This window comes from Phaenicophaeus curvirostris, chromosome 1 (assembly GCF_032191515.1).
Source record: "Phaenicophaeus curvirostris isolate KB17595 chromosome 1, BPBGC_Pcur_1.0, whole genome shotgun sequence".
NCBI lineage: Eukaryota > Metazoa > Chordata > Aves > Cuculiformes > Cuculidae > Phaenicophaeus > Phaenicophaeus curvirostris.
Window position 1 is genome coordinate 90,625,132 of NC_091392.1, and position 16,739 is coordinate 90,641,870.

The 16,739-nt window shown below is 42.4% G+C and overlaps 1 protein-coding gene across 1 annotated transcript; it reads right to left on the reverse strand.

Annotated features, from left to right (window-relative positions):
- Nucleotides 1-1,006: 1,006 nt before the first annotated feature.
- On the reverse strand, nt 1,007-15,425 carry TIPRL (TOR signaling pathway regulator). Its single transcript, XM_069867936.1, has 7 exons — nt 15,217-15,425; nt 11,723-11,902; nt 10,932-11,031; nt 9,297-9,428; nt 8,833-8,928; nt 8,007-8,069; nt 1,007-3,967 (listed from the first exon to the last, which is right to left on the reverse strand). The coding sequence occupies exons 1-7, from the start codon at nt 15,315-15,317 to the stop codon at nt 3,818-3,820; spliced, it is 822 nt and encodes a 273-aa protein (XP_069724037.1). The 5' UTR covers nt 15,318-15,425; the 3' UTR covers nt 1,007-3,817.
- Nucleotides 15,426-16,739: the final 1,314 nt, after the last annotated feature.

Consider the following 16,739-nt stretch of genomic DNA (forward strand, 5'->3'; position numbering starts at 1 on the left):
GGCAGGTGCACAAACTTCTGTCACGTGAACCTTCAGCATCAGTGACGTTAGGGCAGACCAGCCTAGTCCTGATCCCAGGGTTTGTGTAGCAGAGATCATCTTCATAGCAATTTTTAGTTTGGTTTGGGTTTCCTAAGAGACAGCAAACACTCCCACTTTCTCTAAGAGCTAGACACATCTTACTCTTCCAAACGTTTGATAGCCAACACCTAAACTACCCCTAGTATTTTCCCAACTTCAGAAAATAAGAGGACATGGCCCCTGCCAGTTTGACTTCTCCAATTGTATCCTACCTCCTCCCACCATTTTTGAATCCATCACTTAACACTGAGCTGCTGAAGCATGTCTAAAGAAAGGTTAAAAAGCTGGAGAAGAGGCTGGAGCACAAGTGTTTTGAGGAGTGGCTGGGGGAACTGGGATTGTTCAGCCTGGAGAAAAGAAGGCTGAGGGAACTGGGATTGTTCAGCCTGGAGAAAAGAAGGCTGAGGGCAGACTTCACCATCTATTTGAAAGGAGGTTGTAGCACAGTGGCTGTTGGTATCTTCTCCCAAGTAACAAGCGGTAGATGAGAGGGAATGACCTCAAGCTGTGCCAGATGTTCAGACTGGAGATTAGAAAAAATTTCTCTACTGAAAGAGTGACGAAGCATTGGAACGGGCTGCCCAAGAAAGTGGTGGAGTCACCACCCCTGGAGGTGTTCAAAAAACGTGTAGACATAGCACCTGGGGACATTGTTTAATAGGCATGCTTGTGATAGGCCAACAGTTGGACTGTATGATCTCAGAGGTCTTTTCCAACTTTGATGATTCTATGTGTCTATAATTTCATTTCACTCCCACTACTGTGGTTCTTCCCTGTTCTAAAAAAGTTTCACCTTATTTTCATAACTAGCTGTAGTGGTCTGACAACAGGCAAAGGCACACGGATGCAACATCTTACTCGCATGCAAAAATCAGCATCACAAGTAGTTACTTCAGTTTAATTTGCTCAGATAAATACAAAACTATAAGATATTTGGGACATTTTATTTAGAGACATACAAGAAAGAATATAAACTGCCACATGTTAAACTCGTCACAAAACAGCTGGAGAATCACCCCGCTGCCTCCTCCTAAAATTTTGTATCCAAAGTGATTTTCCATGCAAAATCTGTACTGGAGGACTTGTTGTACACTAGTTAATAGTGTTGCTTCCTGATAATCTGTGTGGTATTAACAGTCACAGAGTGCTCCGAGTTTTACTTGGTAGTAAATCTAACTTCCTAAACATGTTGTTGTGATTTCCAACATGTGTGTTCCACTTAAATGCACAGCACTCAAAACAGATGGTTATCACGTATCTATATAGTCAGGATTCAGGTCCATTCAAGACAACGGTATCAAGAGGTCACAAATTGGTATGTAGGATGGACAAGATAAAATACACAGTAGAAGCTAAATATGCAGAGCACCCTTTTCAACACTAAGTGTCGATTCTGTGGGTTCCCTCCCCCACTATACTTCAGGCCCAATGGAGCTTAACGTCAGCATCACTGATGAAACTCAAATCACAAATTTAATTAACAAATGTAGACATAGTTTCCCTCATGGTAGCACTACATCAGCTCTCCTCTCAGTCACTACCAGCTGTGTTTGTATTAGCCTTTAAGGCTACGTAAAATAATAGATGCTTACAGTGAAAGAAGTGCCATAATTTACTTCCACCAGCAAGACATCTCTTCACCTCATTTGTTGTTTCTTTCCTTTCCCCTCTCTCCCCCTATCCCTCTATCACTGGAGAGGACCTAAACAATCTTGTTACCAAGTGAACTTTGATCATTTCCATGCTGCATTCCTTTGCAGACCCTTCTTCATCCTAACAGTAAAATTTTCAGGAAACAAGTGAAGGAAGATGAAAAGAACCAAAATACTTTAGGACTATAATAGGGAATACAGAGGACCTCACCTCCATTTCCAAGTGGCCATAAATTCACAAATCCAGATCAGGTCTGTCAGAGACTGATTTCAAGTCTTTTCACTAATTTTATCCTATGTATCTTAAGATTTTTTGCAGTAATCCTCTCCAAAGGATTCGAAATATAAGGCTGAAGGTGTAGTCAGGGAAAAAAAAAATTTCAATCTGTAACTTTTTACAAAATAATCCTCACAAACCCCTAGTCAGGTAGGCATGTATTAACTCTCACTTTTACATACAGGGAATTGAGGCCCAGAAAAGTAACTTCCCCATGTTTAGAGAAAAATCAGTGACATGGGAAAAACTGCAGTTCATGCCTGCCTTTCAACTTTATGACCAATCGTTAGACCAGGCTGTCTCAAATATAAGTGAAACAAAATATATCTTTTGGTTTTATTAAAAAACCAGATTTTTTTAAATTTTTTTTTTTAAAACCTCACAGTGTTCCTAAAGTGAAAAACACTTATCAAATAATCCGGTTAAATACCAGGTTTTGGGGTGGGTTGCTTCTATTATGCCATGCAGTGTAGAATATGATGATTTTTAAAGAAAAAATTCTCAAGACATTAGAACGTATACATCACCTTAACCCACGAGGCCTGCTTTTCGCTAATCATTTGCTTCTTGCACTTCACTGAGTGTGAACTGTAAACCTAGACAAGTCTGTTTAGCTCCCCCATTAATAGATCAAACCAACAACACCATTTAGGATTTCCAAAAGCAATACAAACATTTAAAGTTTAATCTACAAAGTGTTGAATTAAAATCAGGACAATGTGATCACATTTCTAGTAATATCAGAACTTAATTTTAAAAATAAACCAAAATTATGTATCTGGAATACAAATTGAGCATTCTTTTAAGGCTACATATGATCTGGTTTCTCATACTGCAAATACCAGCATCCTTTAGGGATTACAGACTAAATACCCTTCTCCTCTCCAGTCATGAGCCACTCTGTAATTTAGCAATTTGACAGTCAGGGCAGAAAAACCATCATACATAGGCACCATCCGACATGTCCAGCAGAAGGTCAATACAGCACAGTACATCTCCAATATAGTGCATGACTGTAGCAGCTTTACAGACTCCGAATAACAGTCTCTGGAGAGACTGAAGTAAAATCTGGTTGACATCAGATAAAACTAGTACTCGTGAAGAGACTTACCAGTGTCTCAACTTTCAGCTTTTCTCCTGCTCTGGAGTTAATGCCTCACAAACAAGGTAATTTTACCTTTAAAGAGTGTCAAACAAATGCAATCCCCCCCCACCCTTAAACCTATCTGAAGATTGAATTAATATTCTTAAGTTAGAGTCTGGATCAAAGACTCAAAAAGTAACTCAGCTGGTTATGATCTCACAGTAGGGAAAGCCAAGCAAAAGATGTAGCTTAGGACTGACAGCTCAAAATAAATGCAGAGGAAAAAAAAAAATATTTTTTTTTTTACTGTGGATGATTTCATAATAAAAATAAAATCACTCCAATTTTCTGACTCCAGTAATCCCTTAGTATCTGAAGCAGCAATAATAAAATCTTCATAGAAATGTTAGTGGCGAAGGGGTCCAGACAATACTCCTGGCAACTGGTGAACTAAGCAGAACCCAGACTCCTAATCATGAGTCTTTCTCCAATGCTGTTGAAGACTAACACACAACCAGTTTACCATTAACTCCAGATACAGGTTAAAAGAAAACAAAACCAGAAAAAACACAATTAGCAAAACCTGCTTGAAATGTTTTCTCTCAGGGCTACAGAAAAATTAGCCAAATTCTTTATTCCACTATTAGTGAAACCACCCCCCCATGGCAATAGTTACATGATCACATTATCTCCAGTCTACTTCAAGTCCATATAAAGTCACATTTATTTAGACTTAACACACCCAGTTTCCAGCGATGTTTCTGATTTAGGCTCCAGCTTCTCTGGGAATTCTAATTTTTCACAGATTGTCTCCTTAATGGGTAGATACTGAGAGATCTCGTTAGGTTCCGTGAACAGGGAAGGTGGAACATGCTAAGAAGCAAAAATTTTACATTAAACGAATGAAAGGAAGAAGAAAAAAAAAAAGAAAAAGGTGCAAGCATTTGCAGACAATTAATCTATCATTTACCTGATTTAAACATCTAGAGTCAGGTATTATTATTAAAATTTACCATATAACTCCAAATATTCATACAGTCTTTTACTCCTTGTGTGGGACAACAGGCTAAGGAAAGGCATTTCATATTTTCAAGCAGTAGGTTGTAAGAGCACAAGAAAGTCAGAGACATTCATGAACAGATGAACAGCTACAATGTTTTTAAAAAATATATTTATCATTTGAATGTAACAAACAGTCTTTCCAGGATCTGCTTCTGGGTGAGACTAGGATGGCTACAAGGGATCCCACACTTAATGTCTTCTAGCCATTGCAATACATTCATTGAAGTCACTCAGATTTAGCTACTGATAATTGATACTCCTCAACATGTATCTTAAGTTTTATGAAGTGTGCCACAGACATTTATGTGAAATACCAAAACTCATTGGATTTTCAAGTGGTATCATTAAGTAAATCTGTATCTTACTCTGGAGACTCCCGTAGTGAACTTAACTTCACCACATCCAAGATATTTGATGGGGAGAAGAAAATCCATACTGAGCAAATTACCTTCGAACTTCCTAACAACATTCTTTAAGAAGTGTATCCAGAGCTACTCAGCTGCAACCTGTATTTTCGGCTACATGCAAGGAATCATACTGCCATTTCAATTATTTCAAACTTAAGTGAAGCAGGAACATTTTTCTCTTTACCTATGCAAGTTGACCTAGGAAACTGAAAAGCCATATGCATTTCCTCTCTGTAACAACAGTCACTAAACATTATTTAACAGTATAGGTAATATTTTTTTTAAACATGAGGTAAAGCAAAACCTAGATCAATGCTTTAACTTTCAAAAACTACAAAACTATCAAAAAGCTCATGTCTGGATTTAATTCTGTCTATAGGGAACAAATGTTGTTAAGAAATGATACAGTGTCCGTTTCCTCAAAGAGAAAAACCTTCTGTAAAAATATTCCCTCAGAAGGCTAGTAACACATTAGTCGCTTTTTACAGGTGAAGGAAAAACAAGAGAAAAGGAAAGTAACCGGGAGAAGTCTCAAGATCGCTAGCTCTTGTCCTTGTGGGAGACTTCAATCTTCCAGATGTCTGCTGGAGGAAGCAGGAAGCGGAGAGGAAGCAGTCTAGGAGGTTCCTGGAGCGTGTGGATGGCAACTACCTCACACAAGTGGAGAAAGACCCAACAAGGGAAGGTGCCCTCCTGGACCTGCTGTTTGTGAACAGAGAAAGCCTTGTGGGGAATGTGATGGTTGGAGGGCGCCTGGGACAAAGCGATCATGAGATGGTAGTATTCTCAGTTCTAGGTGAAGTGAGGAGGGGGATTAGCAGAACGGCCATATTAAACTTCCAGAGGGCAGACTTCGGACTGTTCAGGCTAGTTGATAAAGTCTCATGGGAGACAGTTCTTAAGGGCAAGGGAGCACAGAAGGGCTGGCTACTCTTCAAGAAGGAAATCCTGGCAACTCAGGAGCAAGCTGTCCCCATGTGCAGGAAAATGAGCCAACGGGAGAAAAAACCAGCTTGGTTCAGCAGGGAGATCTGGGGTGACATGAAAAAGAAGAGGAATGTCTATGAACTTTGGAAGAAGGGACAGGTGTCTTGAGTGGACTACAGGGAGGAAGTGAGATCATGCAGAGAAAAAATCAGGAGGGCTAAAGCCCAACTAGAGCTCAGATTGGCCAAGTTGGTGAAAAATAATAAAAAATCTTTCTATAAATACATTAACAGTAAAAGGAGGACCAGAGAGAATATTCAGTCCTTATTGGATGCGAAGGGAACAACTGTGACAAAGGATGAGGACAAGGCTGAGGTACTTAATGCCTTCTTTGCTTCAGTCTTTAATAGTAAGGAAAGTTGTTACCTGTGTGTACATCCCCAGGAGCTAGAGGAGCAGAACAAAGCTCCCATGATCCAAGAGGAAGTGGTTAGAGACTTGCTTGTCCAGCTAGACACCCACAAGTCTATGGGGAAGGATGGGATCCACCCAAGAGTATTGAGGGAGCTGGCGGACGTGCTTGCCAAACCCCTTTGCATCATCTTCCAGCGATCCTGGCTGACTGGGGAAGTTCCACTGGACTGGAGACTACAAGAAGGGTCGCAGGGAGGATCCAGGAAACTACAGGACTGTCAGTCTGACCTCAGTGCCAGGGAAAGGTCATGGAACAGGTGATCATGAAGCACATGCAAGAGAACCAGGTGATCAGGCCCAGTCAACATGGGTTCACAAAAGGCAGGTCTTGCCAAACTAACCTGACCGCCTTCTATGACAAAGTGACCTGCCTGCTGGATGAGGGAAAAGCTCTGGATGTATCTTCCTGGACTTCAGTAAAGCCTTAGACACAGTTTCTCACAGCATTCTGCTTAGGAAACTGTCAGCCTCTGGCCTGGACAGGCGCACACTCTCCTGGGTGGAAAACTGGTTGGATGGCCGGGCCCAGAGAGTGGTGGTAAATGGCGTTAAATCCAGCTGGAGGCCAGTGACAAGTGGGGTTCCCCAGGGCTCAGTGCTGGGTCCAGCCCTGTTCAATGTCTTTATCAATGACCTGGATGAAGGCACTGAGTGCACCCTAAGTTTGCAGATGACACTAAGCTGGGAAGAAGTGTGGATCTGCTGGAGGGTAGGGAGGCTCCAAAGGCATCTGAACAGGTTGGACCACTGGGCTGAGACCAATGGCATGAGGTTTAACAAGGCCAAATGCCGGGTCCCTGTACAACAACCCTGTGCAGTGCTACAGACTAGGAGAAGCCTGTCTAGAAAGCTGCCTGGAGGAGAAGGACCTGGGGGTGTTGGTTGACAGCTGACTGAACATGAGCCAGCAGTGTGACCAGGTGGCCAAGAAGGCCAATGGCATCTTGGCTTGTATCAGAAACAGCGTGGCCAGCAGGCCCAGGGAGGTTATACTGCCCCTGTGCTTGGCACTGGTGAGACTGCTCCTCGAATCCTGTGTTCAGTTCTGGGCCCCTCACCACAAGAAGGATGTTGAGGCTCTGGAGTGTGTTCAGAGAAGAGCGATGAAGCTTGTGAAGGGTCTGGAGAACAAGAATTATGAGGAGTGGCTGAGAGAGCTGGGGTTGTTTAGCCTGGAAAAGAGAAGGCTGAGGGGAGACCTCATTGCTCTCTGGAACTACCTGAAAGGAGGTTGTAGAGAGGAGGGAGCTGGCCTCTTCTCCCAAGTGACAGGGGACAGGACAAGGGGCAATGGCCTCAAACTCCAGGTGAGGTTCAGACTGGGTATCAGGGAAAAATTTTTCATGGAAAGGGGTTATTGGGCACTGGCAGAGGCTGCCCAGAGAGGTGGTTGAGTCACCCTCCCTGGAGGTATTTAAAAGATTGGTGGATGAGGTGCTCGGGGACATGGTTTAGTGGTTGATAGGAATGGTTGGACTCGATGATCCTGGAGGTCTTTTCCAACCTAGTGATTCTCCGACATCCAATACTTAAGATCAGGTGTTGGGTCAAGAATAAAAGTCAACAGCTGCAACTCCAAACATACCACAAATTCTTCTGAGCCATTAACAGAGTTTTAGGGTGGGCTACTAAACTTATTTGAGAAAAGCTGAATCTGTTTCCAAACAGATCTTAACCACTAATGCTACTTGCAAGCATACAACCAGCCCTGAAATTTAGCAGGACGGGACATGAGCTTCCTGATTTTGTGGCTGATCAGTTCTATGAAAAGATAAAGTAGTAAATAAAAATCCTTGCTAGCTCAACAGTAAAAAAAAAAAAAAACCCGAATTTCATATCTCATCACGTGATCAATGGATCTGAGCATCTACAATTACAAACCTGCCCTGAAATCACCGAAGTCTTGCACAAGCAGAAAGGTATGTCCTGTGTATAGATTCCAAGCCTAACAAAGAATGACTTACAGACACAGTATTTTCTATACTGACCTTAAAACAATATCAGAAAGCCGACAGAAAAAAAATCATTTAAAAATGCAATACCTTTAAACTTGATATTTTACTTTCTCTGGATGTATATTCTCGCAACATGTAGGGCTTGTCAGCCTAATGGAAAAAAAAAAAAGGCAAAAATTAATTAGAAAATTATCATCTATATCTGTGCAATGTATTTAAAATGCTTATTGTGAATTTTGTAAGCATTTGAATTCGGTTGACTACAGATTTTCACCTGGCAGCAAAAACGTACGTTCAAATTCACAAAGACAGATAAATATGTTTAGCAGCATTCTCTTTCCCAAAAATCACTTTTCTGTGTGCATGCATGAAAATAAAGACTCTATAATTGAACACACTTGTTAAACTTTACTCAGCTAGAACTCCTTATTAGTACGACTACAGCTAGACAGAATAAGCAGACATTAACTGTTATGCCCTGTATTATTTATTACATACTAGAACCCAATGTAGTATGGACAGTTATTTGCAAGCTAAAACTTGCAGTCATTTATCAGACAAGCTAAAAAAACATTTACATGGAGACGAGGTTTAGAACAGTAACACACCATTTACTGTTGCCTGTTTTTCCTGTCGTACTCCTCTCTAATCTATGTCCGTCAAATACTTTTAAATGATTACTTCACATAATGGTTGTCTACTCTGCTCTTACAACACCTAGCCCCATGGCATTCAGCACTTGGTGCTACTTCAGCACCATCGCAATAACAAAACATGCTTGAAAGTTCAGTTCAGGTAAAGATCCATGCTCCTAAACACAAATTAAGGGAACATAAGCAGGTCTTCTCTGAAAGTACTACGGCAAGGGAGCATCTGTAAAACATTTATTTCATGACAGCAAATAATGGTTTACCTCATGATGAAGCCTCGTATCATTCATCCTTATAAGTACCCCATCAACTCGCAAGAAAAACCTCAACAATACAAAAAAGCTGGAAGGCATGACTCTCTGAAAAAAACAAGTACGTTTCATTCATCACATTACAAATTTTTACTTTATGTATGCACTTATCTACATCAGATATTCACAACAAAAAGATAGCATGCAGAGCTTTCAGTGGTTAAGTCAAAACCTGAGCTGTTGATACAGCTACAGCTATCACTAGACAGCAGGATGCAGAAGAGGGAAAAAGGTTGTTCCTTGAAGCAACAAAGACTTCAAGAAAACGTAGGTTTCAGTAAGATTATATTTCTAAGAACGAGGATAAAGGACTCTGCATTTTAAACTTTAAATCTCAGAAAGAACAACATGTAAAAAGTAACTGTTTTGCATATATTAGCCAACTGAGCATCCTGTATACACCTCCGAGTACTCACTATTTTTACACTTAAACTTGATACTCCATGATCGTGAAGTTCGTCTTCAAACAGAAGCACTTCTTCAAAAAACATAATTTGTTCCCTGGCTTTCAATTTCTCTGTATTTATGTGTTCTGTTGTAGGAACAACCTAAAGAAAAATATTAACAACAGTTAGCATATTAATTTCTTACCAAACTACACAATGTTTGTCCTGATCTTTTAAATCCTGCAACTGCTAGTTTTATAAAGGAAAAAGCTTTTAGGGCACTAAGCTTAAAACATCCCAAAATTCTACAAGACGAGGTTAAAATTAAAACCAAAGTTTCCAAGAGGAAACAACGATCAAAGTCAAAACCAAGAATGGGGAATTCTGAATAAAGTGCCCTCTGGGTACAGGCTTATTCTGCTCACTTTCTGTACTTGAAAACATTAGAAGTTGCCTAAATATGCAGTTGAGAAGTTCTGGGTTACAAGTAGTATTCCATCCACTTAGTACTTCTGGCTGACTACAAACCCTGCACAAGACCGTAATAAAAGCCCTTCCATGGAAATCAAGTACCTGTATGTTTTCCATCTCATAGTCTCCATATATATTCATACACATTTGCTGCCTGAAGACTATGGACCAACAAGAAATCATAGAATCGTTTGGTTGAAAAAGACCTTAGAGATGAAGTCCAATTGTACCTGTCCACTACTAAATCATATCCCTCAGCACTTCATGGTGACTCTACCACTTCCCTGGGCAGCCTGTTCCAATACCCAATAACCTTTTCAGTGAAAAAAATTTTCCTGATATCTAATCTGAACCTCCCCTGGTGCAACTTGAAGCCATTTCCTCTCACGGTGTCACTTGGGAGAAGAGACCAACATCCACCTCTCTACAATCTCCTTTCAGGTAGTTGTAGAAGGCAATAAGGTCTCCCCTCAGCCTCCTTTTCTCCAGGCTAAACAACCCCAGTTCCCACAGCCGCTCCTCGTAAGACTCGTGCTCCAGCCCCTTCACCATGCCCTTCTCTGGACATGCTCCAGCACCTTAATGCTCTCCTTGTAGTGAGGGGCCCAAAACTGAACACAGTATTTGAGGTGCAGCCTCACCAGTGCTGAGTACAGGGGCATGATCACTTCCTTGGTCCTGCTGGCCAATCGTTCATTTTTATGCTGCACATTTAATTCTGGAACAACTCAAGTGATCTGTAACTAATGCAATCCTAGTGTATTAATACAGACTACCTGCTTAGTAGCAAGCAATCAGCATACAGTAAAGAGAAGCTGGCAACTTAAATCTTATTTTGATGCAAATGAAGAGCAGGGAGGGCCTGTCAGTTCAAACATGAGGAGTTAACTGTTGTAGAAAAACACACAGCCATTGATAACAACCAGATCTATACATTTGCTTACAGAAATGGGCGAGCAACAAAGAGTAAAGGTACTCAAGAATTACACACTTGATTGTTCTGTTGTGTGTGAGGAGTTCAGAGCTTCAGAGGACCACGCAGCAAGCGCTGAATATTCCCATGTCCTTTACTCTTTGAGTAAGTCCTCACTAAGGGACACAATGGCACTCTTCTATAAATGACAGCTTAAAAAAAAAGTTCGTATTTGATTGAAACAACATGCAATCAGTATTTAGCAAGGAGAAAATGATTACCTTTAACGTTGCAGTATCTCCCAGCAATGTTCCTTTGTAGTCTGTTGTGTATGTCCAATCATATGGTTTGACAACTTCCTTAGTGTGCTCTGTCTCACTCCTCAAGAAGTGAAAGAAAAAACAGCATATTTTGTAGTAATTCATAGAAAATTACAACCTCACATAAGATTACGTATTGCGATTCTCACACTCTTCAATAAGAAAACCAGCAGCACTGCCTGCGCTGCAGTGATGTCAAAACTCAATCAGACAGCATTGCTTCTTTCACCGCATCTATTTCCATAATAGATTAGAAAACGGTTACAAGAATTCCTGTGCAAACATTATCTCAGACCTATGAATCAAAATTAAGATTTTAGTTCAATAAAGATTTTAGTTCAATGTTATAGAAAAATTTGTATTTCAGGATCATTTTTTCTTTAAGTAGGCAGAAAGGAATCTACTGCCAACACAGAGCAAGTATTTAGACCAGACACCAGAAGGAATTTCTTCACAATGAGAGTGGTGAGGCACTGGCACAGGTCGCCCAGGGAAGCTGTGGCTGCCCCATCCCTGGAGGTGTTCAAGACCAGGTTGGATGGGGCCTTGGGCAGCCTGATCCAGGGGGAGGTGTCCCTGCCCATGGCAGAGGGGTTGGAATTGGATGATCTTTAAAGTCCCTTCCAACCCAAACTATTCTATGATTAACAATGCTATTTGCTGTAGTGTTTATGACAGCTTTGATTATCTACTTCATGACAGTTTCACATACAACACACTACTACTTGCCCACTGGTGATAAAATACTGTACCTGCTCTCTTGCCACTCCTCTGCACAAGCCACTTTGATCATACCTTGACAATTATTGACACATTTTAATGCATCTGTTGCATTGAACTCAATTCCAAAACCATGATCATGCTGTATTCTTAGGATATTGTCTCCAAACATCATCTCTGGCAGGGAAGGCATGTGTAATTCATCAGCCAACCTGCACAGGAAAATACAAGCCACATAGAGAGATCAGTCAGCTATAGTGAAAGCAGTCCTTGTTTTGGAATAAGAATTCTTAAACCACAGTAAGTTACAAGACACATCATCAATACATTCTATTAAACATTTTTGTTTTCCCAGTTTTATTACTTGACACAAATTGCAGAGTCATTGATCTGAAATGACTTTTCCACCATATAAGTATTCCTAAAACACTGCTTCCCCACTAGGCTTGTACAAAAGCCTCATATATGAGGAATCAAAAGAATATCTGATAAGCACGAAGTAGCAGCTGTCAACCTGCATAAGTACTGCATGAACCAAATAAGTATGATCCCTGCAGAAAATCTCAAACCATGCTATTTCACATTTTGTTTTACCTCAATCTTATACATATGTACATACACTACATATAAATACACACACACATACACAAAAGGCCACTTTACATCTATACTGACCATATTTACCAAAAGGCTTCACGTGCCTCTTTTCCTCTCCACCACTACCTACTTTACTTATCAAGATCAAAAAGAAATACATGACATCAGGAGAGAAGCAGCTTTGGGCAATACACTAAGGAGGTGAGAAACAAAATGCCCTAAATCACAACTTTCCCATTGATAATAAGGCACTTAACAGAAGTGGTTGTTCCTGTAACCCTGCATACAAAAGAACATTACGCTAACCAAACTGAAACAAAAATGGTGAATCCATAGACCTGGAGAATAAGATCCTATGTTTTTCCCAGAGAAGGCAGAATAACATTATGAACTTCTCCGCTTCATCAAGTAAAAGTCCCTTGACCTGCAAAGACCAACTCTAGCACAGGAAGGAACTCCTGGCTATGGTACATGCCATCCTTCACCTTTCCACAGAGGTTGCTGAGAGATTTTTGTGATATATATTTGCCAGAAATAAAACTCTTGCAGATACTAATGATGTTTCCTAAGCAATAAAACAAGGCAAAATGCCAAGACAAATACATTATAAAAAGCAGTTGACTAAAAGCACTGCAACTGGATAGTTCTTGCCTCTTCAAATGAGAAGTGAAGGAATTGTTTTAGGGATCTCACGCTAGGAACTGAAACCTAGGTAAACAACTAATTTCGTACTTCTTTTCCATACCACGCAAAATCCTCTGTGTTCTCTCAACCTGGTGTTGTGGCTTTTGCAACTTTACTTTTCAGTTCTGAAAAAATGTGTTCCTTTGAAACATCTAAACAGATAAAGGTAATTTCTGAAAGCTACAGAAGTGACTGTTCATTTTAAAGAAACTGAATAGATCAGAAGATGAATACAGCAAGCAATCTGGCTTTTAGACCGTCAGTTCAAGTCTCTCTCTTGTCCACAGATAATGAAGAGAAGTAATATCGTCCTGATCTTAATAAAGATCTTCATTTTTAAGAGGTAGCATCATACAAAGTAAGTCTTCACAACCATGCCATAAAAATGGGATACTCTAATAGTCCTCCTTCACCCACACAGCTTAGCTGAGTGTTGAACCCTCATTACAGCAAAATTACTAAATTGTAGGATTCAAGTTTTTTCATCTGTAAATGCAAAAACTAAAGGACCATTAGTCAGAGGCAGTTTGAAAACATTATTTTAGGCATTGAACATTCCTATAAAGATAAGAAGTAGCAGTTTTTACCTGGGTTTTTTTTTTTGTTTTTTTTTTTTTACAAAAAACCCAAACAGTATTACGCCATTATGTTAAAAAAATAACATTTACATAGTTTACTATAACAAAAAACCCCAAAAAAATAACATTTCAAGCCATGGGACTTCATCAAACAAAACAGCCTCAAGAAAGTTAAAAGCTACATGAATGAAGATTCATGTAACAAGACTAACAGGATTTCCATGTATATGTTCAAGAAACTGAAACCAAAAAGTATCTGTCAAATTCAGCTGCCAACAAGGTCAACCATGGTCCAACACAGCAGAACTGTTCGGTTCCACATTAGCAAATCTGACTTCAGGACATGATGCTGACACAGGGCTGTTTCCTCCAACAGTTTGACAGCAGTGGGAAAGGAGAGAACATAATAAATTTTTAATGAAAACCATTATCTTAAAATGGCCCTTACCACAAAACAGCTTATAAGAGTCTATAGACCACATTTAAGAGAACCTTAATCACCAGTAAAAAGTGATTAAGAAAAACAGGCTTCTAATTAGCAATTCACAGAGGTCCAGATCTCCGAAACTGTTAGCAATCATTAAACACAAAATTCTGAAGACCATCTGTAAGCTAAATCATCCTGGCTTCTCAAGCTGAAGAATCACACTTACTCCCTCAAAAAAGAGTAGGAACAACACCCCCTTGTCCCCTTCAGCTGCTACAATAAACTATGGTGGGGGGTTCTGACAGAGGGGACACAGAGCAAGGGGAACCCCACAAAGGGGACACAGAGCAAGGGGAACCCCATAAAGCAGCGGGGCGGGGGGGGAAGCTCAGTTATTTCCTGTGACAATGCACCCCAAATCCCTTGCTGCGAGGCAGGGAGGCCGAGCCCTGCTGAGCCACCTCCCTGTGCCCCAGGGAGGGGCAGCGAGCAACCCACTTAGCTTTGACACACCAACACAGACATGCACACAGACACAGAATCAGTAGACTGGAAAAGACCCACAGGATCATCAAGTCCAACCATTCCTATCAATCACTAAACCATGCCCCTCAGCGCCTCACCCACTCATCCTTTATGGTTGGACTTCATGATCCGGTGGGTGTCTTCCAACCTGGTTATTCTATGATTCTATGATTCTTTAAACATCTCCAGGGAAGATGACTCAACCACCTCCCTGGGCAGCCTCTGCCAGTGCCCAATGACCTTTTCCATAGAAATTTTTGTTTTCTGATATCCATTCTGAACCCCCCTTGCAGCTTGAGGCCATTCCCTCTTGTCCTGTCCCCTGTCACTTGGGAGAAAAGGCTAGCTTTCTCCTCTCTACAACCTCCTTTCAGGTAGCTGTAGAAAGCAATGAGGTCTCCCCTCAGCCTCCTCTTCTCCAGGCTAAACAACCCCCAGCTCTCTCAGCTGCCCCTCGTAAGACTTGTTCTCCAGCCCCTTCACAAGCTTCGTCGCTCTTCTCTGAACACACTCCAGAGCCTCAACATCCTTCTTGTGGTGAGGGGCCCAGAACTGAACACAGGATTCGAGGAGCGGTCTCACCAGTGCCGAGTACAGAGGGAGAATAACCTCCCTGGACCTGCTGGCCACGCCATTTCTGATACAAGCCAAGATGCCATTGGCCTTCTTGGCCACACGCGCACGTAGACACGCACACAGACACAGCCCACCCCACCTCTCGGCCTGCGCCGACTTCATGATGTGCGTCCGTGCGGCGCTCAGCTTCCACGGCCCAAAGGTGAAGTCGCGCCGGCTGCTCTGGAACACGGGGTGCATGGCGGAGCCGAGGGCAGAGGCAGGAGGGGCCGGAAGACGCGGCGGCGGCGGCGCCCGCCTCGCCTTAAGTCGCGTCGCGTCGCCTCCCCGCTCCGCCGCAGCCCGTTCACCCCCACGGGCACCAGCGGCGCCGCCGGAAACGCCGCCTCCAGGGGCTTCCGCTTCCGGGTGCCGCGCGGCAGGGCGCGAGGGGCGGGAGCGGGATGCGCCTCTCCTCTCCGCCCGCGCCCCGCCTCCCTGCGGGGGGAGAGGGGCGTGAGGGGTCCTTTTCGTCACCAACAGGGGAACAGCTTTTATTAAAGCCAAAGTAAAGTTCGTCTAAGTAACTGTGGTTTTGGAAGTTAGGCAGAATGTCGCTCTGAGGGCATATTTTCTTTAAAATGGTGTTTTTCCGGACGCTGTTCATTCTCTGGAGCTGATAACGCCGTGTGCTCGGTCTGATCCGTGCTGAGCAGCGGTGCTGCTGCAATCCCTCTGTCTGCACCTTCCCCTGGCTCCCAGGGCAGGCAGAGCTGGCCCCAAAGCTCCAAGCGAACCACAGCTTTGACTGCTGTAGAGTTGATAATCCCATTAAAATTAGACCTTGGAAAGGAATAGAATACGCCTAAGATTTCTGGGAGAATTTATCCGTGTGCATTTAAGTGGGAAATCTGTTCTGTCCCAGCTCTCGTCTCGCTGCGCACGATTGATGGAGATCGCTCCCTCATGTTGCCCAGAACTGATAAAGGACACTTGCTTTCTAGAACTCCAAAACCAATCTTAGGGAGTTTATTTGTCAGCATATTCGGTATCAAGAGGGAAGGCAGGGGCTGTCTCCAGCCTCCATTGCCAAGCCACGAGCTCACCTGAGCCCACTTTTTGCGGGAACTGGTGGAGGAGTGTGCCTGGTGGGTGTTCCCACATCCAGGCACATTCCTGGTGGCCAGTGGCCGAGCCCTGACCAACCAAGGCTCCAGTATTGCCATGGGACCCAGTGCAAGCCGGTGTTTGTGTGGCACAGGATGCCCATGTCAGGGCACAAGAGGCCACGGGGAAGCCCTAGTGGTCCCTGGCCATGTTCAGCGGGCCTTACCAGGCTCCTATGTACAGACAGCTTGTGCTGGTTTAGCTGTTACATGTGCAGGTGCAATGCATATGTGTGGAGCATCCTGTGCTGCCTGGGTGTATTACAGAATCATAGAAAGGTTTGGGGCAGAAGGGACATTAAAGATCATCCAGTTTCAATGCCTTCCACTGGACCAGGTTGCTCAAAGCCTCATCCAACTTGGCCTTTAACATCTCCAGGGATAGTGTGTCCAGGACTTTTCTGGGCAATCTTCTTGAATGCTTTCCAAAGATGATATTTAAAAAATGTAAAAATGCAGTGGTGTGGTAAGTTACAATTCTGTAGAAAAGCATCAGTAGAACTGGTTGAGAAAGACA